Below are 27,676 nucleotides of genomic sequence, written 5' to 3'. Positions count from 1 at the left end.
GAGGAGGAGGAGGAGGAGGAGGAGGAGGAGGAGGAGGAGGAGGAGGAGGAGGAGGAGGAGGAGGAAGAAGAAGAAGAAGAAGAAGAAGAAGAAGAAGAAGAAGAAGAAGAAGAAGAAGAAGAAGAAGAAGAAGAAGAAGAAGAAGAAGAAGAAGAAGAAGAAGAAGAAGAAGAAGAAGAAGAAGAAGAAGAAATAATAAATAGCTGGGCATTGCCGGACCTGCTTCTGGGCACTTTCTCTGGGGGGGAGGGGGGGCGGGCGGAGGGAGGGAAACTTCATTCTGGACAGCGCCACCGAGCGCACATGGCTCCGGAGCGCGCGTGCGCGCGCGGGGGGGGGGCGGCGCGCGCCCGCTTAGAAAGCGAGGATCCCAGCTTTCCTCGGCAGGGCGGGGCCGAGGGCAGGAGGGGGGCGGGGAGTCGGCCGGGCGCCTGCGCCAGCCGTTCCTATCGCTACTCTCCGGCTCTGCTCGGTCTTGGTGGACTCGACCCGAGTGAAATGTAACAAAACAAGCGGCGTCTTTGTATTGGTTTAAAGGAGCCGCGGTCGCTCGGAGCCCCTCGCGGAGGGTAGAGAAAGTAGCAAAGAGGAGCCAAAGACCGGCGGCACCAGGTTGGGGCTGACGGATCCGGGACCAGGCGCTGCCCGGGAAAACCCTCGGCGGGGAAAGAGAATTTAGCGAAGACGGAAGAGTGCCGGCCGAGATCCGCGCAGGGGTTGGAAAGGCAGGAGGAGAGCGGGGCAGGACGACCCGGTGGTTACGATGGGAACCTGGCCGGAGGCGCCGGGGGAAGAGGCTGCGGGCATGAACCGCGCCGACTCGTTTCGGTGATGGCTTGAGCGAAGCGGCTGGAAAGTTGCCGGAGAGCTTGCTCTATGCCCGGCCGGTCGGGTCCCTTGTCCGGAGCAGCCTTGGGTGGACGTCGGGTTTCCAGGCTCGATCCTTTCTCTCTCTCCCTCCCTCTCACTCTTCCCGGTGTAAATTGCCCCTCCCTTCCTTTTTGCGCGCAACTGGGCGACCCGATCGCCATGTCGAAAGTGATCCAGAAGAAAAACCACTGGTCGGCTAAAGTGCACCAAGCCACGGTGAGCCGCAATGCTCAGGGCCAGCTCGGGGTCCCCATCCTCGGGGGAGCGGAGTACGGAGAGTTCCCCTACGTCGGGGCGGCCGAGGTCGACGGGGAGGCGACGCTGGCCGGCGACAACGGCGAAGGCAAACTTGGCGAAGGGGAGCTACTCTTGGAGGTGCAAGGGGTCCGGGTCTCGGGGTTGCCCCGCTACGACGTGCTGGAAGTGATCCGGAGCTGCAAGGAGCCCGTGGTTTTCAAAGCCGTCAGACAAGGTGAGAGCGAGAGGCGGGCCGCTTGGCAGGACTTGGGGCGGACTTCGAGACGGGGCGGGGGGGGGGGGACCCGCTGCGCTGCAAAGGAGCCTTTGCCTTTCATTGTTTTTTTCTGCCCTCTGCGAAGGGGGCGAGGGGCTGTGCGGGAGGGTGGCCGGTCCTGAAGCCGTTTGGGGGTGAAGTTGTGAGATTCCCCCCCCCGAAACCTTTTTCCTGCACCGGCTGCAGAAACCTGCCCGAATGGGTGTTTTTCTGGTCGTCGACACGCACGACAGCAACGCTTAGAGTCCAGGGGTCTTCAAACTTGGCCCTTTTATGACTTGTGGACTTCAACTCCCAGAATTCCTCAGCCAGCTTTGCTGGCTGAGGAATTCTGGGAGTTGAAGTCCACAAGTCATAAAAGGGCCAAGTTTGAAGACCCCTGGCTTAGACGGCCTTCTGCCTTTCGTGGCTTCGTCTTCTATGAAATATCCGACTGGTGGTTGCTATTAAAATGAAAGCATTCCAGTCGTGTTTTCCCTCAGCCATCCCGTGGGACTTCTAGCTCCTATGGGTGCCTGGGACTTAGGAACTCGCTCTTCCTAGACTTTGAACCCTGGCTCTTTAGGTAGAGTGGCATTCTGCCAAGGCATCAATCAATCAAGCAAAGGACTTTCATTGGTTTGCTGCGTCTGCAGGGATCTGAGTGCCTGGGAGGGGAGGGGGATGTGGCTGCACTTGTTTGTGGGGGTTTCTTTCGACTGGTCGTCCTGATGGGCTCCTAAAGTTACTGGCTTTATTGTATGGTTCTGACAGATTGTTAGGGCTGGAAAGTTGCCCGAGAGCTTGTTCTATGCCCGGCCGGTCGGGTCCCTTGTCCGGAGCAGCCTTTGGTGGACGTCGGGTTTCCAGTCTCGATCCTTTCTCTCTCCCTCCCCTAAAGTTATTGGCTTTATTGTATGGTTCTGACAGATTTGTTAGGGCTGATTCCTGAACGGGTTTAATTGCTTCAAACCAAGCGTGTTGTTGGGCTTGGAGCGAGGATAATTTGCATGTGTTTCAATTTTTAACCTTTGTACTTTGAAGAATGAGCTATGGTTTCACTTTAGCAGTCCCTTCTGTAATGTATGTAGATGGCTGAAATCCCAGACCTGACAAAGCAGTAATCAAAAAGCTAGCTTAGTTCTCCCGAGATTGACATCTTTCTGCAGCATGGAGCTGTAGATCCCTATTGGGCTCATAAAGAATGGTGACAAGCCTTAAAAAACAAAAAAAAAAACAACTTCTGAGAGTCAGTTAGACAAGTTGAATTCCTACTTGGCTCCAACTTGGGTAGCTTTCTTAGATCTTTTGAAAGAGTAACAACATTTTTTTGGTACCCTTAAAATTCTAGATGTATTATTGCGTAGCTTTTGTGGAGTGCATGTCATGGAATGCGTGTTAAGGATTAGTCAGAAGGTTTATCCCTGTCCAATTCTTGGAAAATTTGCAGTGTCTGTCTTAGAAAAAGCTTATTTTTCCCTTACTGGGCAATTTTTGTCCCTTGGCTTGGATGCAAAAGGTTCTTGGTCTTCCATCTGTCACTTTGGCAAAGCAAAGTTGTGCTTTGTCTCAGGTCCCTTTACAGTGTAGCTGGACGTGACAGATGAAAGGATGCGGTGAGATGTGCTTAAAAAGAGAGAGAGAGAAAGGTAGCTTCCTGAAGAAAATTATTAGCTAATGTTGGGTGTGTGTGAGTTTCAGATGCTTATCAGATTCCAGCCTGGGCTCTATCGTCTAAACCAGCGTTTCCCAACCTTAGGAACTTGAAGATGCGTGGACTTCAACTCCCAGAATTCCCCAGCCAGCATAGCTGGCTGGGGAATTCTGGCAGTTGAAGTCCACGCATCTTCAAGTTCCTAAGGTTGGGAAACGCTGGTCTAAACTCACAGGCAGCCAAGCAAGGAATAGAAAAGTTTAATTTGTTTGAGTGACTTCTGAGTCATTTAGCTTTTTTTTTCTTAGGTTCCAAAATAATGCAGCTTTTTTAACCTTTTTCTTTTTCCAGCAATTTATGTACATTCTGTTTCTGAGCATTTGAAGGTGAATGAATGGGTTTGGTTTCTTTCCTTCTGGACTGCAAAGTTGCGCGGGGCAGAGCCACCTACAAATAACATTTTTTTTTGTCCTTTTCATTTTGTTTTTAATGCAGCCAGCAGGGAATTCCATTTTCCCTCCCCTTATCTTGACATTATTAAAGGAGCTGAATAAACCTACACAGTAGAAGGAGAAAGGACCAGAATGTACCAATATATTTTGTTTCGATGCTGGACATCAGTTGAGAGAAATGCATTTGCCTGAGAAACCTGCATCATTGTTTCTGACTTTTTTTTCCTTTCCCTCTTCTTGTGGACCCTGCATTTCTCTCTTATGCACCCTGATGTTTCTACTCTTAGACTTAACTTAAAGTTTTACAAGTAGCCTTAGAGGGGTAGGCAACCTTGGCTCTTTTATGACTCGTGGACTTCAACTCCCAGAATTCCTGAGCCAGGAATGGCTGGCTCAGGAATTCTGGGAGTTGAAGTCCACGAGTCATAAAAGAGCCAAGGTTGCCTACCCCTTCCTTAGACCTATGACCACAACTGAGCCCAAAGTTTCTGTTGTAAAGTAAAGACATTTGTGAAATGAATTTTGCTCCATTTTATGACCTTTCTCGAATCTCTACAGCTGCTAAATTAGTAACCCAGCTGTTAGGTGAATCTGGCTTCCCCATTGACTTTGTGATCACGTGACCTTGAGACTCTGCAACTGTCATAAATATGAACCAGTTGCCAAACATTTGAAATTTGATCACATGATCATGGGGAAGCTGCAAAGGTCGTAACTGTGAAAAACAGTCATAAGTCACTTTTTTCAGTGCTGTTGTAACTTTGAATGGTCACTAAACAAAACTGTTGTAAGTTGAGGACTACCTGTACTTCAACATCCCCTTGGTCTGTAAGTGACACGTAGAGCCGGATGTTCTTGTCCAGCAGGCATTCAAACGTATGCGATCTTGGCAATGTTTTCTTCAGTTTACTGAATGGGGAATTTCCAGGCCGGGTGGCAACCTCTGTCGAAGAGCCAAACAAATATTTCACTTGACTGGACTTGGAGGAATTTCTGGAAAGAAAGAGAAAGGCTCCTCCTATGGCGAAGTATCCCTTTGAATTGGAACATTTTGATTCCTCTGCTGGAGGATGACTAGGTTTGTGTATGTCAGTTTCTTCAGTGGAAGCATGTGATTGCCAGCTGCTTCCTTACTTTGTGTCAGAAGGATGGCATAGACTTTGCATGGAGAATGGATTATTTTCCCTCCTCCCCACATACCAGACTGTTGCCTGCCAGGAAGGGGTTATTTTCAGCTTTGCTGAAATCCCAAACATTCCTTCAAATAAGAAACTCCCCTGGCAACAGAATGCCTCTGGATCACTCCTAGACTGTGCAAAAAATACATTTTCATATTTTATGCCTTGGGCTGTTCAGATGTCGGTGGGGAACCTCAACAATAAGTAAGGTAAAGGTAAAGGTTCCCCCGCACATGTGTGCTAGTCGTTTCCAACTCTAGGGGCCGGTGCTCATCTCCGTTTCAAAGCCAAAGAGCCAGCGCTTGTCCGAGGATGTCTCCGTGGTCATGTGGCCGGCATGATTAGACGCCAAAGGCGCACAGAACGCTGTTACCTTCCCACCGTAGTGGTCCCTATTTTTCTACTTGCATTTTTATGTGCTTTCCAACTGCTAGGTTGGCAGAAGCTGGGACGAGTAACAGGCGCTCACTATGTTACGCGGCACTCGGGATTCGACCCACCAAACTGCCGACTTTCTGATCGACAAGCTCAGCGTCCTAACCCACTGAGCCACCGCGTCCCTTCAACAATAAATAGGAACTCTTGATTAAGGAAGCTGAAGATGGATAACGTGTGGCTCTTCAACTGGATTATACCGATCAATGTCTCTCACTGTTGGCCATCTTGATTGGGGTTGTTGGGAGATAATAGTTCCTCAGGAGCAGCAGGGCTCTAGGTTCTTGCCCTTGAAGCAAATTGAGTCTTTGTTGTCCACCAGAATGATAGCAAGAGACTTAGCCACCTTGATAAAAGAGAATTGTTTGTTCCTGAAGGGATTCTTGAGCAGTTGGGAACCATACTCGAGCATCTAGTACAGGGGTGTCATACTCGCCACGTCACATGACCTATTGCAACGTATCGTGACTTTTTTCCCATTGCCAGAGCTGGGATGGGCCTGGCTTCAGCATGACACATCTGGCTTGCGGGCCGGCAGTTTGACACCCCTGATCTAGCAAGCTACTTATCTGCCATGTGGATTTAATCCATGTTTAAATATACATTTATGTAATTTTTATTAAATTTTTTGATTATAATAGTAAAATCTAATCCAAACTGAACTTAAGGAAAAGAAGAATAAAAAAGAAGTAAAATGCACAAGAAAAAAAGAAAGAGAGAGAGAGAAAGAAAGAGAGAGAGAGAGAAGAAAATAAAAGACACATTCTAGTGTGAGAGAAGTTCTCTTAGGATGGTTCGAAAGCTCGGAAGACTAAACCCAGATTGGATCCTGCGACATTATCCTGGGATACGTCTATTTTCTTTCATTGGTGAAAAAGAAAAGTAATATAATAAAAACAGAGAAAAGAAATATATAAAGAAGTGGCTTCCAATTCCACAAGTATAAACATTTAGGGACTCTTTGCCCCCCCCTTAAGATTATAAACATTTATCTCTTCATCCCATATCCTATCTATAAACAAATCTATAAACCATTATCTTTTTAATCCTGATGTCAACAGAAAGTCTGTAAAGGGTAGTCAAAAGTAACAATGTATCTTGTTTTAACTTTGATCAAATGAACCACTTTATATTCCTTCCGTTTACTTCTGACAATTTTAATCTTTAGTTCGTTCAAATATTGTTATAACACTAGATTTTCCTGTTTTTTCTTTGTTTCATTGCACAGGCTTTAACAAGCATCTTCTGCTTGTTAAATAGGAAAAAAATATCCAAGTCACTCTCTTGGTTTGTCATTTTTAAATTTTAACACCCTTTTCTAAATCTTTCTTTTGGACTCTCAGCTGTACATCCACTTTCAATACTATTTCTTATCATCTATTTTTTTCTACCTTTGTCATTTCTTGAATAAACTCTTTTGGACATGGTCTAATCATAGAAGCAGGCACTGATATTTTCTGATTCTGTTCTTCAAATACCTCCTTCAATATTTTCAATGTTATAATGTTTTTATAACATTTAATAAACTTGTAGATCTTTCCTCTACCTAAAAAGGTTAGTCTCCTCTAATGATCAGTTCTGAAATAATTAAATTGCTTATTTTTGTTTTGTCTTGTAGAAACCAAAACAGAATTGATTTCCCAAGAGAAGCTGTTTGTTTTTATAATTAATTCCAAAATCTTATTGTAAAAGTTTCAGTATTTCAATTTTATGTGGACCTTTACTTCATTTATAACTTTCTAAGATCAAAATCTTATTTAGCTGTTTATTTCAGATTCTTTAATTTGTTAAGCATATCAATATTTTTTTTTCATTCAGGATTGAAGGCAGACTCACCTGGCATTGTCAAACATGGCATTCTAAAGGTCTCTCATAGCTTAGAAGTAATTAATGAGCAATTTCCAAAAGTAATTAGAAAGTAAGATTTGTGAACTTAGTATCCTTTAGAAATCCCCACCATAGTTGCAAGCAAGATGGTTAATTCTGTTTTCTCCAGCACTCAGTCTGTGCAAAACTGTTGTCAGGCAGTGTCCCTTTGAGGAACAGTTGTCTGGATCACATGTGGGCAAATCTCTTGTCCCCTCCTTATCCCAGAAGATTCCAAGGAGCCAATCTACTCACTGGTTCCTTGACTTTTGCTATGGTTGTTGGCTTTTGGAGAGTCACCTTGAATTTGTAATACATCTCCTGGAACAACAATTTTATCCATATGGGTATGAGAAACATGGTTTGACTTGCACTTATAGTTATTTGGTTAATACATTGTAAACTGCTGCAACTATATTAATTGAAAAGTGCACCTCTAGCACAGAATCCTAATGTATTAAAGTTTTAGAGATTATCTGAAAAACCCAATCAATCTTTGGGCTAGTAGTCTTCCTCATCCTGATGACCTAGGGCCTAGGCCAGGGGTGTCAAACTCAATTTCATTGAGGGCCGCATCAGCATTGCGGTTGCCCTCAGGGGACCGGGTGGGTATGGCCAGGGTGGGCGTGGCCTACTGGGTGGGCGTGGCTAGAGTGCGTATGGCCTACTGGGTGGGCGTGGCCAGCTCTACATCGTTTGCATCAAGGGTGCCTATGGGGGCCTGGGCAGGAGTGGGACAGATCTGAGGGTCTCTGGCAGAAGGAAGGTCTCTGGGCCAGGGCCAAGGCCGTGGGGACCGTTCCCTCACTCTTTCCAGGATGGCTTTGCGGGCCACATGAAATCACTTTGCGGGCCGGATCTGGCCCCCGGGCCTTGTGTTTGACATGTCTGGCCTAGGCAGTTAATGGGATTGAATGGAACTCTCAAATTTCTAGCTAGTGTTGGATTTTGTTTGTTTGTTTGCTTGCTTGTTTTTATCACTGAGAAGTTGGAGTTTCAGTCCAGCTGAAAGTTCATGATAGTCAAGGGTTCCACCTGTAAATTGGAGAGGTTTTTTTTGTGAATGTGAATAAATTTTGTCAGGCATTTTAAAATAATAATAATAATAATAATAATAATAATAATAATAATAATAATAATAATAATAATAATAATAATAATAATAATAATAATATGCAAAGTTACTTTTGGAAGGCTTGTGCAGTTTTAATTGTAATTTGGAGACTCGCTATTGGTTAAATCCTTTCCATATATAATATTAAAAGAATGTCTGGGTTTTATTTTTCCCCAAATATTTTTTAGACGTAGTTTGTATCTAGAGGATTCATGTGTGCATTGAAGAATACAAACTGCATTACAGTAGTTGCAGTCGAACTCTGCACTCATTTTTGCTACATTTTCTATAATGACTTGCCGCTCATTATGGCTTAGAGGTTAATGCAACTACAATGTTTTTCTAACTCTCTAACATTTTTTGTGGGGTTCACCCAAATGCATTGAACCACAAGTCAACAAATCAAACTTAGTAGTAGCAGTAGCAGAAAAGCAGAAAGCTTGTTCAAAACCACATTTTAGCCTAATTTGAAATAATTGAAAAGGGTCCTTACAGTTTATTTAGTTTGGTGATTTTCAGACTATTGGACTTTTTTAAAAAAACCACTTCACATATTTGTACTACATGCTTTATGACTTCATGTGTGCATGTAGTTGACTGTAGTTCGGTAAACTTTAATTAAACAAATAAGAACTTAGCAAAGTGTGGCTGTTCTTTCCCAATCAGTATCCATTGTTGTCCTAACGGTGAGAACAATCCACCAGTGTAATTAATGGCTTGCCTTAGAAGTTGTGGGTGCTCCATCACTGGAGGCTTTTAAGAAGAGACTGGACAGACATTTGTCTGAAATGGTATAGGGTCTGCTGCTTGAGCAGGGGGTTGGAGTAGATGACCTCCAAGGTTCCTTCCAACGCTGTTATTCCGTTTCTGTGTTTCACTTCAGCCAGTGCAGTGCGAGTAGTGTCAGAATTTGAAGAGAAGTTCAGAAGGATGCTATACTGGTAGTGATTATCCCAAATTTGGATTGCAAAAGCCAATAGAACCATAGGTGGAAGCAAAGAGACCTAGGAAAATCTCCTTGCTGCTGTCTAGTGGTCATCTGAATTTTTGCAGCTCAGATTGAACAGCCATTGCTATAGCTTGGAGGTCCAATTAATTTACTGTGATTTGATGGCAGATCTCTGTCTTGTTTCAACATTATCCGGGAATTTGTAGACATTTAGCTCTGGAATCTGCCTCGGCTGATGTCAATGATTTATGTATGGCAATGCAAAACTACGGTATTTGTAAGTTATGGCAGCAGCTAAAGTGATTAGAAAATGTAGAGGCTTATTTTGAAAGTGCTTTTCTGCTTCTTATCTTCAGTCTTAACGTCAAGATATTGAAAGGAGAGGCAGAACTGATTTCCCTGAGAGGCCATGGGTTAATTATAATTAGGGAAGAGTGAAATGCCATAGCCACAGTCTAAACTCAGCCGCTAATTGTGACATCATGTATGAGTTGCTGGGAGTTGGGACTATAAATCTAACTAATAATAATAATAATAATAATAATAATAATAATAATAATAATAATAATAATAGTAATAATTATTATTTATCATTACTACTATGATTATGTTGGGAATGGTGGCGGTGAACATAAGGGTAATTTTTCTGTTTTCAAGATACAGAAACAGGAAGTAGGAGAGGCCACAAAGAGGCCACACTAGTTTTAGTTCTTTCAATGCTCCTAACTTTTTAATTTATCCTTGGTGGGTAGAGATTGAGGCAGACTGGCTGATCAGGTTAAGGCTTCTTTGAAAATAAAGCATTCAGAAGAAAAACTAAATAAGGAAGTCTCATCTTGCGACTCATAGGAAAGATGCTTGAGATATCATCAAAATGAAGGGAAACCAGCAAGGTGACATGCTATATAATGTACTACTGCTAATGCCAGTTCTGGCTTAGTGTGCCAATGTACTCACTGCCAAAATGCAGTGAAAAGTCAGGCTAAGACCTCATTGAGAAATGTGAGGATTTTCTTTCGTTGGAGTCTCATTAAACAAGGGAGCATTTTAAAAAACCTGAAACTGAGTTAATATTAGCTTAAAGTTAGATGGGCCTTGGAGAGCAATTGTGCCAAATTCTCTAATGTTTTGCCCATTTTACATCGTGTCATGGGATCTTTTGTTTCTTTTGAGTAGTTTTCCTAGAATGACTGAAGGAGATTGCAATGGCGGGGGCGAAGAGAAAAAGCCATTCAAGGCCACCAAAAAGATCTTTAATTCTGGTTCATACCCAATGTGCAATATGTACCCTTAATGAGATATCAGGATGTGGTATTGGACATATCTAAATTTGAATTTGTTTAAAATTAACAACGGTATCTGAGCTTGATTAGGAACTTGAATCTCTTGATCTCTATCTTTATGTGAGAGGAGCCATTGGTGTATCTAACTTGATCAGCAAGAGCTCCATTCAAGCATCATGATGATAGTGTCCTAACACCTTTTTATCTAGCCCAAGGTTGTAGAAGAAAATAGATTTTAAGAGCAGTATCTTTTCTCATAGTGCATAGGCACATTTCGTGCCCCCCCCAATCCCCTGGTTCAATAGGATTTTATGGGTTTATGATCCAGTGCAAAAACCTGTGAAACTTGTTTAAGCAGTGGTAAACATGGGAAGAATTTCCAGATAACTGAGCAGTGATTCTGTCTTCCAAATTGCTCAAATAACTGGTTACAGCCAGGTCTGTTTCTTTGTTTGCTTGTTTGTTTATTTATTTATTTTTCACATTTTTGAACTGCCCATTTCCCTCAGAAAGGGAGGAATTATGGGACTTGAAAGGCATGAAGTTGGGTGAATCATACTACAATCATACTCACTAAAGACATACATGGAGAGAAATGATAAGAGCAAGAAGTAAGTCCATCAAGAAGGCCAATAAATCTTTGGGTGCTTTTTGCCTTGACTTCCCCTTTTAATGTTTTGAGGCATATCTTGAACTATAAGGTCAATTGTCAGATATTGAGCAGTGTGGAGCAGCAATAAACGATTGGAAGATAAGATACTTCATGCTACCATCACCTATCTTAAATTGTCAAAGTTATCCTGCCATCTTTTAACTTAATGGGAGAGTCTGTCCCATCAACTCATTGTTGAAGTAAGATGCAGTTGTTAGTCCAAGACCTGTATTGACATATCAGTTAATATGTGGTTATATTCCAAAAATTTGGTGGTTCACCATTCTTCTGATGGTAGCTTATTGCCAGGAAAACCTAATTTTTCACTGTCCTGCTTCAATTTTTGCACTAAATCCTCTAAAATATGCTGGAATTCTGTTTCACTTTTTAAGCATAATGAAATAAATGCCCATTTTCATATTTTTGAAAGGCTGGTCTGAAGATTGCATTGGCTCTCACTTAAATTGGTGTTTCCCTTAAGAATAGATTTTTACAAATTGGTGAAATGCTTTGAATTCCAGTAGGCAGTATAGTTGTCAATAACCTCATTCTTCTCCTTTGTTTGCAACAGGGAAGTTGATCTGAAACTTTCCAAAATCTGTCCTGAAACTGAAGCAAGGCAAAAAAAAAAAGTCTTAGAACATGTGAACAAAAAGTCAAAGCCTGCAGATGACATTAAAATGCAAAGTTGTTTGTTCAGATTTGACTAGTTTTTCTTCAACTTGTATTTGAATTTTAAAATCAGTCTCTAATGGTAGGTTGGTGGTGGCTGGATATTATGAAATTAAGGAGGGGTCTCTGAGTCAGTTTTTCAGTGGGAGAGAATCTGGTTTTTATAAAATTCATCTAGTCTTACATTCCAGCCTGAGGAGAAAAAAAAACACACCAAAACAGTTGAAGTGCAAATCTTCCCATACACAATTCCTGTTTTATTCCAGTGGGGACACTGTAGTCTGTATTCCAATGCCATATTTTAAGTGAATTAATTCTCCAAGTAGTATAGCCACAGTATTCAAAAACTGTAGTGAGTTTTCATGCTAAGCCTTTTTTTTTAAATCTGTAAGTATCTCTGATTATCTAGCCGAATGCTTAATTTCTTTTGCAAGCTTTCGAACTGCATCATAAAAAAAAGCTTGAATATATTTCATTAAGCTGGTTTTTAAGAACAAGCTCTTATTGTGCTGTTATCATTTGCCTTGCAGTTTACTTCTTTCTATTTTGCATCTGGCCATTCCCAGTTCAAGTCTGTGATTTTAGGGTCAGGGGTTTAAGTTCAAAGGTGGAAAGTTAAAAACAATGGTTAAATTAACAGCTGCCCGTTTGCATGCTGTTGTTTGTTATGCTCTAATAAAATTGTAAGTGATTCTTAGATTTTTGAGTCTGTTTTCCTGAATCAAGATCACTTTCAATCAAATTGTGCAGCAGCATTTTCTTAACCCAGCGTCTATTAAGCGTAGACCCTCTGCACTTTGGTTTAGGGCTGTCCACTTGTATTTTGTCTCTTTTCTTCCAATATTAATTGTAATGGAGCTGGAGAATAATATGGGATTAATACTTTTTAATAGTGCAGTTACCAGGATCTAAGCAATGTGCTCTTTCTCTAAAGCTTTTTCTGGTTCTGTTAAGCAGATACATTAATGTCTACAGAGCAGAATTGCTGTACACGGTGGCTCAGTGGGTTAAGACGCTGAGCTTGTCGATCAGAAGTTCGGCAGTTTGGCGGGTTGAATCCCGAGTGCCACGTAACAGAGTGAGCGCCTGTTACTCGTCCCAGCTTCTGCCAACCTAGCAGTTCGAAAGCACGTAAAAATGCAAGTAGAAAAATAGGGACCACTGCGGTGGGAAGGTAACAGCGTTCCGTGCGCCTTTGGCGTCTAGTCATGCCGGCCACATGACCACGGAGACGTCCTCGGACAAGCGCTGGCTCTTCGGCTTTGAAACGGAGATGAGCACCGGCCCCTAGAGTCGGAAACGACTAGCACGCATGTGCAGGGGAACCTTTACCTTTACCTTTATGAAGACAACTGTATAAAGATCTTGATAACGAAATACTAGAATTCTGGAATACCCGAATTTTTTTACTTTAGAATTGCCCTGACTTGAATTTGGGAGTGGGCGAGGTGGAGTGGAGGGTGGGATGTGGAGGGGAACCATCTATCATTATAACATGCTTGTACCTTAAAAATCTGACTTCACCTCTTGTATCAGCTTTTGTTTCAGCTGTTGCATTTTACATTCCTGTCTGTGAATTCATCAGTCTAAAGTTACTACTCATAAAGATTTGTTTATCCGAGTGATGTAGTTAAAATATTTTTGAGGATCGCTAAAAGGAAAGGAACAAATGCAGTGAGTTAATGAAGGGAGACAGTGGTCCTGTTTTTCTGCTTGCCATCATATATATTGTTCTGACAACATTAATTTGAGCCTGACCTGACTTTTCAAAACAGAGAGAAGGAATGGTGGATTTCTTTGCAGGGCTGGCATGAATTAACCCAAGTCAGCTGTGGAATGCTAGGCTCAATTACATTTACCAGTGTGAATGAAACAACCTCTTTAATTCTGACATCTTTTTCCCTGAGGATGTCTGAGAGGGATGTGGTGGCTTCAATAGTCTGTATTCCCCCCCCCCCCTTTCTTTGCATCTCCTCCCTGGAAAACACTCGAGGGGTTTGGATAAGTAAGATCAGGAGGAGTGGGAGAGACATAATTATCAGCGCCTCGGTGAATTTTTATACAAGTTCAACAGCCTTATGTATACAGAGAAGTGATATGTCAACTTTGTTAATAAATAACTTTGATAAATAGTTATAGGGTGGAAAAGGTAACTGGATAATGATATAGGACATCAGAGGGTGGAAATATGTGCACCATGTCTTATATTTGGAGAAACCCATTCTAATAATAAATAAAATAAATAAATAATTGAATTTCAATAAGTTTTTTTCCTTAGTTTTATTTCTTCTGGGCTTGAAATGTGGAAGTTTCTCTAGTCATGGATAGAATATTACTATTATTTATAAAACTAACCATGACATGATACATCCAAAGTTTCAGGAGATGCTCTTTCTTGAAAGTTGTCAGGTAGCCCTCCTTTTAAAAAACTGCTTCTCTGATTTGCATTATTATAGTGTGTATATACAGTGCTGTACTTCGAACAAGCATAATGCGCAAAACCTGGAAGTTTGAATAGATGTATCTAATGGAAGAGGACATGCTGCATATTTTAAGGCTGTGACCAGGGCTTTTTTTCTCACAGAACGCTCAGAACGGAGTTCCGGCACCTTTTTTGGATGGAACCTTGTAGGGTAGGCAAGGCGGGTTGTATGACATGTGTGAATTCCGGCACCTTTTTCTTTTACAAAAAAAAACACTGGCTGTGACCATGTGTACCTATTAACTTGCTGATTAGCATTTTATTTTAGCCCACCAACAGTTCTTTTTTCCTTTTAACCAATTAAATAAAAGTTTTGGAAATCAATCCTGCAGATTTAATGTTTCAAGGTATTCATTTTTGGGGGGACTGTTGGATCATTCTTATTCTTGTTCAGTTTTATAGTTTTCTCTCTCATAGTTTAAAATTGTTTACTTTGTTCTTATTTTTGCTTGGCTGACGGGAAGACTTGCTAACTCTGCCTATTGCCAGGAGTTCGATCCTGACTGGCTCAAGGTTGACTCAGCCTTCCATCTTTTTGAGTTGGTAAAATGAAGACCCAAATCTAAGTGCTATTGCTAAGTAGAAAACCAAGGTATGAGTGTATCTAGAGCCATGGTGGTGCAGTGGTTAGAATGTAGTATTGAAGGCTAATTTTGCTTACTGCCAGCAGTTCAATCCTGACCAGCTCAAAGGTGCCTCATCCTCATCCTTCCGAGGTCGGTAAAATGAGGACCCAGATTATTAGGGGCAATATGCTGATTCTGTAAACTGCTTACAGAGGGCTGTAAAGCATCATACAGCAGTATATAAGCCTAAGTGCTCTTGCTGTCTTTAAATAATAATAATAAAATCAAGGTAGCATGGTAAAGATACAATTTATATAGCCAGCCCTACTTACTTATTTAATTAATTTTTATATTGCTTTCTTATATCTAAGTCTTTTTAGGTTAGTGTATATAGTACTGAGTTTAAATAAATAAATAAACCAATCAGTATAAATAAATAAAAACAACATTAGGGCAATGATGTTACTAGATAACTCTGATGAGTAGTGCAAGGCATGACTAATATGGAAAAAATGAATGACTGGTAATATAGGACACCAAGTGTGGAAATTAATATATTAATTACACTAGGTTTCTCCAAGCATGATCATTGCTGGGAAGTAAGACAGGTGTTTGCACATCTGTAGGGCAACCTCTTGGAACTCCTTAAAATTATTGCTTTTTTTCCTGTTGTAGGATTCCTATTACCTTTTCATGTGTCATAATTACTTGTAGCAAAAATTTATAACACATAATATTGATTTTTATAATTTTGTAGTATGAGACTCTTAATGGGTTGGTTGTGTTTTCTTCAATATGGTTAAGTCATTCGGTTATATTATGAACTAATACCTCCAAATTTTGGACGTTCAGTGACCACCGAGCAATTACCCTTCCATTACAAGTAACATTAAGTACAAGCACTACTTCAAAATTAATGACCAAAAAAACACCCCCCTAAATTATTTAAGACCATCATCTTAAATAATTTAGCTAGATTTTGGTGGTTGTGTTCTTATTTTTAAAACGAGGATGAACTGTGTCATCCTATATATGCTTTTACCCTTCCACCCAAATATTAACATTTAGCTGTTCTAGCTGTAAGCTCTGTGTCTTCCGCTGTTAAGACAGTTGCTATGTATGTAAAAAAAATAATAAATAGTCACGGCTGAGGGCCATAAGGGCCTCAAAATAAACTTTGCTTATTCTAGCCTAAAATATCACTATGTAGATTTAGGCATAGCTATCATGGCAGGGTCTGCAACTCTACAACCTCTCTGTGGCCTCTAAAATCATGCTATCAAACATTGATAACAAAATACCTTCCTTCCTTCCTTCCTTCCTTCCTTCCTTCCTTCCTTCCTTCCTTCCTTCCTTCCTTCCCTCAGAAATGGGAGCCAGAATTGTCTGGAAGGCAAGCTATTCTCATTCATTTCTTAACCTCCATCCTCACCTCAATTCACATGGTAAAGCCCAAATTGCACCTCTGAAATTTGTCCATTTCACCAAAACATCATTTTCTTTAGATTCATGAATTACCCTCAGAATGTTGGTCTAGACCAATGTGGAGGAGGTTGGGGGGGTTGGGAGTGGAGGAGAATGGAACAGTCTGGTTTATCTTCACTATGGTCCATTTTACACATCTCTCTAATGAAAACCCTCAACTCAAAGGAAATTGCCTATCTTTGTACTCCATTTCATACAGGAATAATGCCTTTATTTTTTTAACTCCTCCTTTTTCTTTAATTATTTTTAGTTAAATTAATTAGTTACCCAGGGTTGCTTTGAATAGTGAGATGAGTGACATCTAAATGAAATACATAAATACATTTTAATTGGTTTATTTCAAATCAAATCTCTTTCTCTTTAATTACACCGACAACCTTTCCAAATAAATTTAGCCTCTGCTTACATGGATCAGGTTTGACTAAAACCCACAAAGATTTAGATGAGACATGTGCATGTATCACAGAGTTAAACTCGTAAGGATAGTAAGGTCTTGCCTTCAGTTTCATGATCTGCCAGTCACACCAAATGTTCACAATATTGATCCATTCTATTACTTATCTGCAAATGGTTCAATTCGTAGTAAAAATCTACAACATAAAGCCATAGGCCAACAACAATCCTGAAAATAGAACCAAAATTGAAGACTTATAGCAGGGGTCTTCAAACCTGGCCCTTTTATGACTTGTGGACTTCAACTCCCAGAATTTCTCAGCCAGGCACGCTGGTTGAGGAATTCTGGGAGTTGAAGTCCACAAGTCATAAAAGGGCCAAGTTTGAAGACCCCTGACTTATAGCAATAGCAATAACACTTAGACTTCTATACTGCTTCACAGTTGTTTACAGCACTCTCTAAGTCAGGGGTGTCAAACTGGTGGCCTGTGGGCTGAATGTGTCACATGTGGGCCATGCCCACCCCGGCTTCGTAAAGGCAAAAAATGATATGTCACGATACGTGATATGATTGAGTTTGACACCTGTGCTCTAAGTAGTTTATAGAGTTAGCATATTGCCCCCAAGAATCTCGATTCTCATTTTACCAATCTCAGAAGGATTGAAGGACAGGACTGAACTCCTGGTTTATTGTAAAGCTTGTGTTAAGAATATGGCCTCTGCCTTCCAAATTGTCACTGTTCTCCCATTCAAATCATTATTCAAAGGGCTATAACTCCCACTACACTCATGCATATTTAATATCCAAGTGTAAATGAGGAATGCTGTCTTTTTGGCTGGCAACAGTTATCTACTGTACTTTATTTTCAGACCTGAATCAATACTCTTTTAATCAGGAATCTAGATTTTTAGATGCTGCTAATGCAAAATACGTTCTAAATGAATATATTATTTCCAAACAAGGAAAAACCCAAGTTTTACAATTTTTTTGCAGAAATACTTGGGTCCATAGGTGGTATATGGGAATTCTAATTAACTCAGTATTAGCTGTGAAGTAGTTTGGGTGAGGGACCTACCCAATTATAAATAAAATTGAAATATGTCATGAACTGTTTGCTCTCAAGTCCAGCTGCTGTTAGATCCCAAAATATGTTTGTTTTGTGTAAGCAAATAATTCTGATATCAAAACAATTATAATATAAATCCAAACTCATTTTTACCGGTAGTTCTCAACTCATTCTTACAGGTAGTTCTCAACTTATGACCATTCAAAGTTATAACAGCACTGAAAAAAATGATATGACAGTTTTTCACATTTCTGACTATTGCAGTATCCCTATGGTCATGTGATCAAAATTTGGACAGTTGGCAACTGGCATGTATTTTTGACAGTTGCAGCATCCTGGAATCATGGGATCACCTTTTATGACCTTCTCAGCTGGCTTCTGACCAGCAAAGTCAATGGGGGAATCCAGATTTGCTTGATGACTGTATGACTCCATTAACAACTGCAATGATTTGCTTAACAACTGTGGCAAAAAAGGTTATAAAATGGAGCACAACTCATTTAAAAACTCCCTTAGCAATGGAAATGTTGGACTTAACTGTAGTTGTAAGTCAGGGACTTACCTGTATTTGCTAGGTCAGACATGTCAAACTCGTGACGTCACGTGATGTTGCACAAGATATCAGAGCTTTTTCCCCATTGCCGGCAATGGGGTGGCCGCGGTTTTGTCATGACGCGGGCCGGCAGTTTGACAGCTCTGTGCTAGGTAATCACATATCCTATCAGATAGGTATTCAGTTGTTCAAGGCCCAAGGAACTTTTTTAAATGTCAGAGCAAGAAGACCTATCTTTTTTTTTATTTCCTCCTTTAAATTGGAAACTGATCAAAGAGAGAAGCAACCTGGAATTAAGGAGAAACTTCCTGACAGTGAGGACAATTATGGGCGCTCCATCACTGGAGATTTTTAAGAAGAGGCTAGAGAGTCACTTGTCTGAGATGGTATAGGACAGGTCCTCCTGCATGAGCAGGGGGCTGGGCTAGAAGACCTCCTCCAAGGTCCCTTCCAGCTTCTATTCTATTCTGTTCTGTTCTGCTCTGCTCTGCTCTGCTCTGCTCTACATTTCTTTGGCTTACAACTTTTTCATTTTTCCCCTGTACCTTCATTACTGGTTTTGTAGGCAGAGTCATTTGCAATTAGAGGAAACGATAACTAAATCAATCACTCAGTCAATGAGTCAACTAAGATCGCTTATCCTGAAAGGGACTTACATATGTGTGGTATATGTACTTATATGAGCTTGTGTGGTCCTCAAAGCACCTTTTGAAGAAAAAACAACACATTATATTAAAACAAGTGCTTTGTTTTGCAGAAAGAAGACATTCTGTTATCTTTTATTTTTCCTTAATGAAAAAAATATTCATCAATCCTTATAAAACCTCATCTGGAGCAGAAAGCCTGATGATCCCCAGCAGGCATATTCAGTGGCATATAGATGGCTATGGACACTCCAGTTCTGGCTGGGAAATGATGATGTACCTCAGCTGTTCCTGTTGCACAGGGCTTTGAAAAACTGGATTTGTTGAGTTTTACATAACAGTGTCCACCTCATATTGTGAGAATATGAAAAAGAGATGACTGTTTATTCAAAGTATCCTAAGCCTTTGGGATAAAGCAAAGAAAGGCATGTTTATTAAGTCTTCCTCCGATAACAGTCTGCCTAAGCTAGAAATATAGGTAGTCCTTGATTTAGAAGAGTTCATTTAGTGACTGTTCAAAGTTACAATGGCATTGAAAAAAAGTGACTTATGATCATTTTTCACACTTATGATAATTTCAGCATCCCCATGGTCACATGATCAAAATTTGGATGCTTGGCAACTGACTCATATTTATAATGGTCCCAGTATTCTGGGATCATGTGATCACTTTTGGTAACCTTCTGATAAGCCAAGTCAATGGCAAAGTCAGATTCACTTAACTGTGTTATTAAGAACTGCAGTGATCCACTTAACAACTGTGGCAAGAAACATCGTAAAATGGGGCAAAAATCACTTAACAAGTGTCTCACTTAGCAACAGAAATTTGGGGGTCAATTGTGGTCGTATGTCGAGGACTACATGAATATTCTTTGAAGAATATTCTTTCCCAGGTATTTATCGACAGTTCATTGTTGATTATAGGTTATATTTTGAACTTTAAATTTTTATTCTTCCAAATGTCTGGTCAAGCAGAGAAATTGCCCTAGGGCTGTAGAGAGTGGGAAATAGTGGGGGAAAAAATATAAGCATGCCATTCTATGATTACTCAGTCTTTAAAGAATTTAAGAACTAATAACGTTTCTGCATGAGTACTTATTTTTTCATGACTTATGTATATGATGCTTCATAGTAAAAGTTAAGAGTACTTTTCATTATTTAAGAATTGCATCGGGACTGTGGGAAAACAATGCTAAAATTGAGTTCTTTATATGGTCATTAAACCTTAGAGTTCTTATTTAAGCTCCGTATTTGAATAAAAAGATGGATTGAGTATGTATATCTGTACATTTCCAGAAGCAAAATTCCGAGTGGCAATTGAGAAAATCTTCAATTGTTCTTTGTGGTACAACAGGAACAATTGTTGTACCACTTTTTTTCTGTAAGGGCCCTGTCTAATATGGAGTTACAGGCAATTATTGAGAAAGCTGCAATAATATCAGGATAATTTTTGACAGGTTACTGCAGAAGGGCTTCTGAAACTCGGCTTAGAAATTCCTTGACTTCTTTATTCTCTTACCACATCATGAGAGTATAGAGAACAAAGTAATGTAATTATGGTATATGTGACAAGCCTTATACCTTAAAGTGGATGAGGTGATGACAACAGCTTTAATCAGCCTCCCCTTTCTTTTCCTCCCCCAACTGGCAAGCTTTCTGCATAAATACTTCTAAGATTATAGTCAAAAGCAGACAAGTGAAGTTGCATGGCTATGTGTCACAGTCTGACTGTCTACCTACAGGTAATAGTGTATTATAACCCATTTTGCATATGGGTTAAAGGTAGATTAGGTAGAAATTATCTTTCTCTAATAAAAACTTCCTTTTAATGAAAGATATGTTGATATTATACTTGAGAGATGGATATGCTTTGGCCTACCTCTTTCAATTACAGGTAGTCCTTGACTTACGACTGCAATGGAGCCAAAATTTCTGTTGCTAAGTGAGACATTTGTTAAGTGAATTTTGCCCCATTTTACGACCTCTCTTGCCACAGTTGTTAAGTGAATCACTGCAGTTTTTAAGTTAGTAACACCGTTGTTAAGTAAATCTGGCTTCCTCATTCACTTTGATTGTCAGAAAGCTGCAAAAGGTGATCACACGACCGCAGGACACACTGCAATCGTCATAAATGTGAGTCAGTTGCCAAGTGTCCAAATTTTGGTCACATGACCACGGGGATGATGTAACGGTTGTAAGTGTGAAAAAATGGTCATATATCACTTTTTTCCAATTCCATTGTAATTTCAAATGGTCACTAAATGAACTGTTGTGAGTTGAGGATGACCTGTACTGCCTATAGGGCAGAGGTGATGGTGATATCTTGAGGGCACTAAGCAAAGCAATGCTAGAAATAATTAGAAATTATCATAATAGTCATGCAAAGAATAGTTTGATGCAAGATATTCTTAAAGGAGAGAAGCAACCTAGAACTAAGGAGAAACTTCCCGACAATTAGAACAATTAACCAGTGGAGCAACCTGCCTCCAGAAGTGGTGAATGCTCCAACACTGGAAGTTTTTAAGGAGAGACTGGGCAGCCATTTGTCTGAAATGGTATAGGGTTTCCTGCCTGAGCAGGGGGTTGGACTAGATGACCTCCAAGGCCCCTTCCAACTTTATTATTATTATTAAATAGCAATAGCACTTAGACTTATATACCATTTCATAGTGCTTTTATAGCCCTCTCTAAGCGGTTTACAGAGTCAGCCTATTCCCCCCCCCCCCCACACACACACAGAGTCTGGGTCCTCATTTTACTGACCTTGGATGGGTAGAAGGCTGAGTTGACCTTGAGCTGGTCAGGATTGAATCCTAGCTGAATTAGCCTGCAATACTGCATTCTAACTACTGTGCCGCCACAGCTCTTAAAGTTAAAACTGTAGACTCTAGTCCCGATGGTGATGATTTTTTTTAACTTTTTATTCCTTTAGCATATATTCATCAGGCATCAGGTCCATAATTCCTGGAACAGCCTTGTAAAGTATGACAGTATTATCCCCATATTGCAGCTAAAGATTATACGTTTTCTTTGCTGCTGTGTTTTCAGTAGCATCTTGATATCCAGGCATTATCATCCGCTTATCCTGAATGCTGTGCTGTCAAATAGTCAACTGCTGCCTTTAACAAGCTTGATAATGGTCAGTTGACATCTCTATTATTTATTTGCTTTATTTTGGGGTGGGGGTGGGGGTGGAAAGGCGAGAATGCCTGACTGAGTGGCTTACAGAGCTCCCAGACAACAATAAGATTAAAACTGAAGCATAAATTATAGATATAATAATATAGTAAAATAACCGTGTCATAAATGACAATGCAATACAGGTAGTCCTCGACTTATAGCGATTCATTAGGGACCATTCCAAGTTACAACAGTATTTAGAAAAGTATGTTTTTCACACTAAACGACAGTTGCAGCATCCCTATGGTCACATGATCAAAATGTGGATGCTGGGCAACTGGCATGTATTTATGGCTTTTGCAGTATCCCAGGATCATGTGATCAGCTTTTGTGCTTTTCTGAAAAGTAAAGTCAGTGTGTGTGTGGGGGGGGGGAGTGTGTGGCAGATTCGCTTTACAACCCTATTACTAACTTAATAACTGCAGTGAATCAGCGAACAACTGTGGCAAAAAAAGGTAAAATGGACAAAACTCACTTAAAAACTGCCTTGTTTAGAGATGGAAAGCTTTGGCTCATTTGTGGTTGTTATTCGAGAACTACCTGTAATTAACACTAAGGAGCAATTATAACAGGATCCGCATGAGGAGGTGTAAATTAACTATCAAGGATGACTGTCAGGTTTCTTATACAGGTAAGATTTGAAGAGGCAACCCCTTCCTTGATTACTCTGTAGTCAATATATTATCTGCAATTTTGGAGCACGTGCAGCAATTTCTAGTAGATTTGTACTATGTTTCTTCTTGGCTGGTTTGCCCAGGCATCACTTTTTAGGACAAACTTGTTCCATTTTCATTCCTCAGTCCCACTACAGCAGACATGTCAAACACAAGGCCCGGGGGCTGGATCCAGCCCGTGAAGTGGTTTGATGCGGCCCGCGAAGCCATCCTGGAAACATTGAGGGAACAGCCCCCACTGCCTTGGCCCTGGCCCAGAAACCCTCCTCCTGCCAGAGACCCTCAGATCTGTCCCACTCCTGCCCAGGCCCCCATAGGCACCCTTGATGCCAACGATGTAGAGCTGGCCACGCCCACCCAGTAGGCCATATGCACTCTAGCCACGCCCAACCAGTAGGCCACGCCCACCCAGGCCACACCCACCCGGCCCCTTGAGGGCAACCGCAATGCTGATGAGGCCCTCAATGAAATTGAGTTTGACACCCCTGCACTACAGTATTTTGAAGCTGAGTCATAGCAATTCCTGTAGCTCTGTCCCTCTATAAACAGACAAGGAATAGAAAAGGTTCTAATTCCTTCCACTCAGTTTTGCATGTTTTGTGTGTTTGGCTGCTTTCCAAAAAGTCCTGTGCTTTTGAGTATGAGAGGAGAGCTGCTTGGCTATCTAAATGTCAATCTTCCTGCATATAAACAATTCCCCTTGCAAGATGTGAGGAGACTAGGACACTGTAGCTTCATAGCCTGAAGCTTTTGTCAGCCGCTGCAATATCTGTAGGTTGTAGTGTTGAACCTGTGCATGTGTGTGCCTTCTAGAGGAGTTGTAAATGTTTCCTTGAGCTCAAAGTTGGAGATATAGGGAATATCAAGATAAACGGATTTGTATAGGAATTATGAAACGAAGCAGAAAGAGCTGTTAATAAGGTTTTCTGTGAAATCCATTGGAGATCTTTTAAACCAGACATCAGGAAATTGAATGAGGCATCAGACCTTGCAAATAAAAACTCAACTCACTCCCGAGCTTCACAATGCTGTAGCGTGACATAGAAGTTAAATCTTCCAAAACAGAAGTTTAAAACGTTGTGTTAGTTAATCAATTGCAAAATGTCTCTTCAAGTCCTGGGTACATAGGAACATAATACTAACGCTTGATTAGCAAAACCTTTAGTCAGAGGTCCCCAACCTTTTGGGCACCAGGGACCGGTTCCGTGAAGAGAGGTTTTTCCACGGACCGGAGAGTGTGTGGTTTTGTGTGCTGCCTGCATCCCATGGGTGGGGCTTTGCTTGTTTGTGCGGACTGGTTGCTGGCATGCCGCGGCCTGGTACCAGTCCATGGACTGGGGGTTGGGGAACCCTTCTTTAGGTGTACTTGGATTCTTATGCAAATGGACTAACTCTTGGGTGAACTGTGATCTCAGTGTGAATTTGCCAACAAGGCTGCGGCACAGAATATTGACAAGATGTGCTGCTAGTAAAGAAGTCTTTGATTGAGTTTTGTATCTGCATTTCATCTCCTTATGCTTCCTGTTATTTATTTCGGACAAGTGCAGGGCTGTCCAGCTCAAACGAAGTGAACCTGGGCAGCAAATAAAATCATGAAAAATTCAAAAGAAAAATAATACATGCCACTGAAATAAACTAAAGCCATTAAATGGTAAACAGGACTAAAATATACTATTATTTTATTAAGAGTTGTGATTATAATAGTAATATCTAATGTAAACTAGACTTAAAGAAAGAAAAGAAGAATAGAAAGGGGAAAAATGCAAGAAGAATGCAAAAAGTAAGAAAAGAATAAAGAGAAAAGAAACATATAAAAAGTGACTTGCGCAACTAGTAAAAAGAAGTTTAGTGACTCTTCACTCTCTTTAAGATTACAAACAATTATCTCTGCATTTTATATTCCCATTTCTTCAGAAAACATCACCTTTTCAGACCTAGTGACAACAGAAAGTCCATACAGTAGAATAGGACCAACAGCCTAGCTTGTTGATCATTTGCACAAAAAATACCACCACTGAATGCTTCTCCCCCCCCTCCAATCCCCTCACAGGGGCTGCTCTCATATTTCAGAATGGGATTATTCTTGAGAGAGTTTTGCATGAAAAAGATTGTGTTAGAAGTAGGTTTACCTTTGGTGTTGGAAGCATATGGGAGATGGAGATGGCTGAGATCCAAGCCATATGTTTCTAATTTCTCTTCTTGCTGACCCCCTGCTGTCTTCCTATTATATTTAAAAAAAAACCCTGAGATGGCTTCAGTTGTGAGAGACGTCATAAGTCATCCTTTCTAGACCAGCAGACACATTTATTGCTGCTTGTAAATGGACAAATTACTCAGATTCAACTTGGGGTAATTTGGAAGACCTTGGGGGCAGCACATATAACTTTAAAAAAAGTGAAATATGATATTATCCTATGATGAAACTGAAAAGAAGGCCTAGGGGTGACAGGATTGCAGTGTTCCAATAAGCTTGTAAGCTGCCCTGAGTCTTCGGAGAAGGGCGGGATATAAATGGAATTAAAATAAAAATAAAATTTGAGGGGATGCCACAAAGAAGAGGGGTTCAACCTATTTTCTGAAGACCTGAAGGCAGGACAAGACACAGTGGATGGAAACTAGTCAAAGGAAAGAAGCAACCTAGAACTAAGAACAAATTTCCTAACTGTGAGAACAATTAATCAGTGGAATGTCTTGCCTTCAGAAGGTGTGGGTGCTCCATCACTGGAGGCTTTTAAGAAGAGACTAGACAGCCACTTATCTGGAGTATAGGGTATTCTGCTCGAGCAGTGGGTAGGGCTAGAAGAAATCCAAGGTCCAACTCTGTTAATTCTATTGTTATGTTTGATATCCCCCCACCTTCTTGGCTGGGATGGAAAGGTTAGTATAAAATCTAGTTAAATGTTTGACCCAGCTCTTTTGTATGATGTAGCATGAAAGATTAAATAAGACATTGAACTTACTAGTTAATATTAAACCTACCAATTGTGTGCAGTATGTTGATACTTGTTTGTCTCTACATTCTTATGACATCATGTCACACTTTCGCAGCACTGAGAGGTTGATACTATGCATGTGTTCTTATTTGTCTGTTTATTAATTATTTATTAGAAAATGTGGCCCATTTATCTAGAAAAAAGATTTATATCTTTGTTCTAATATGCATGGAAACATCCTAGGCTTGATTGGATATTCCCCTCTTTTACTTTGCTTAGGAATTAATTGTTTTATTTAGTATCCTAATATGATCTATGTTGACTGTTTATTTAGTATTCTATGACCATCATTGAGTGTTGTATCTTATGATTTATGATGAATGTATTTTATTATTATAATCATGATTGATCACTTGTTGCTTGTATCTACACTGAGATCTTATGAACTGGAGACAAATTCCTTGTGTGTCCAATCACACTTGGCAAATAAAAAATTCTGTCCTGTCCTATCCTATCCTATCCTATCCTATCCTATCCTATCCTATCCTATCCTATCCTATCCTATCCTATCCTATCCTATCCTATCCTATCCTATCCGCTACAAGCTTCCTTCCAGTTGGTGTTGCTTGTCTTTTTTATATCAGCTGGTTCACTTTCTCTTTCTCCTCTTCTTATTTTTATGTTACTGCAAATTCTCCTGCCAATTCTGTTCTTGGGAGATAACAACTTTAAGATAGATTTGGACCTCTTTCTTTTTTTGTTTTGTTTAGGCATGCTGCTTTCTTGAGATTAGTGGTACCATACTTTAAGCAAAGCTTGGAAGTCCTGTAGTTTTATTACTATAAAAGAAACAGATCTGTAGGAGCAAGTAGCTTGTGAATCCACCTCTGTGGCTTCACTTGGAAACAAAATGCTTACAGAAAATGCACGTTAAATCTTTTTTTAAGATGGGCCGTGCAAGGCACATGCACTTTATATATTGTAGATGGGAGACTTATTCTTTTAGACTCTATCTCAGAGGTCCCCAACTTTTTGGGCACCAGGGAACGGTTCTGTAGAAAGAGGTTTTTCCACGGATGGAAGAGTGTGTGGTTTTGTGTGCTGCCTGGATCCCATGGATGGGGCTTTGCTTGTTTGTGTGGACTGGTTGCTGGCATGCTGTGGCCTGGTATCAGTCCATGGACTGGGGGTTGGGGACCCCTGCTTTATCTCATAATGTCTGACGTTCCCAAACATTTCATGAACTGTACAGATAAGATTGAATTAGTTTTTCGAAACTGCAGGAAGGAGAAAATGCTGTGGAGAGGACTCTTTTTTTGATGATCTTCAAGGTGTTATTTTGCTGCTGGTAAGAGCTTTAAAATGACTAATCCCTTAATAAGCTATCTACTGTTTCCTGATTTTGGTAGTATACTGGAAATGATTCTTTCTTTGAGGATTTAAATTCTTTCTACTGAAACCAGAAAGAGAAACAAAGAATAGATCTTCCTCAAACTGGGGCTTTTGAGATGGATTAATCATGCGTATTCTGGAATTCCCACACAAAAGGGAATTCTGGGAATTTCCTGGTCACCAAAGGCTGTAACAGGAGCTTCACACTTTAGGAGATGGGCAAGCATATTTTCTCGTAGCCAGATTGACCAATAGATATTTTCTCATGTATTCACTTGTCTATATTCTATTCTACAACACATTAATTTATAAATAGTCTGCAGGTCATTTTTTAAAAAAAAAACATAAAAAGACTTCAGTCTATAAGCAAGCAATTTCTACAGATTTTTTTTTTAAAAAACCATAAACAAAGTTTTTAGCCCTGTAATATCATATGCTCATTCAGGAACTCACCTTTTCACATGCTTTAGTTCCCATAGTTTTAAAGGTGTGTAGGGGAAACACCAGTGATGGTGAACCTTTTAGAGACCGAGTACCCCAAACCCGCCCTGCCCTGCCCCCAGCCCCCCCACTCTGCTCCCTGCCTGCCTGCAGGACCACCCATGGCCTCCATGGCCCATGGCAGTAGATTGCCATGCCGGCCTGCAGCGCCATGGCAGCCATGCCCTCCACCCGTACCCTGCAGCATC

At 40.6% G+C, this 27,676-nt stretch overlaps 1 protein-coding gene across 1 annotated transcript in view; it reads left to right on the top strand.

The window, feature by feature from the left end:
- Positions 1 to 535: 535 nt before the first annotated feature.
- MAGI1 (membrane associated guanylate kinase, WW and PDZ domain containing 1) overlaps positions 536 to 27,676 on the top strand; it is a 530,488-nt gene continuing 503,347 nt past the window's right edge. Inside the window, exon 1 of the mRNA XM_083356114.1 lies at positions 536 to 1,342. Within this exon, the coding sequence (XP_083212240.1) occupies positions 877 to 1,342 (466 nt within the window). The 5' untranslated portion in view covers positions 536 to 876. The remainder of the gene's footprint in view (positions 1,343 to 27,676) is intronic.

This window comes from Vipera ursinii (genome assembly GCF_947247035.1).
Source record: "Vipera ursinii genome assembly, chromosome: 2".
Taxonomy (NCBI): domain Eukaryota; kingdom Metazoa; phylum Chordata; class Lepidosauria; order Squamata; family Viperidae; genus Vipera; species Vipera ursinii.
This window is presented reverse-complemented; position numbering and strand designations above follow the sequence as displayed.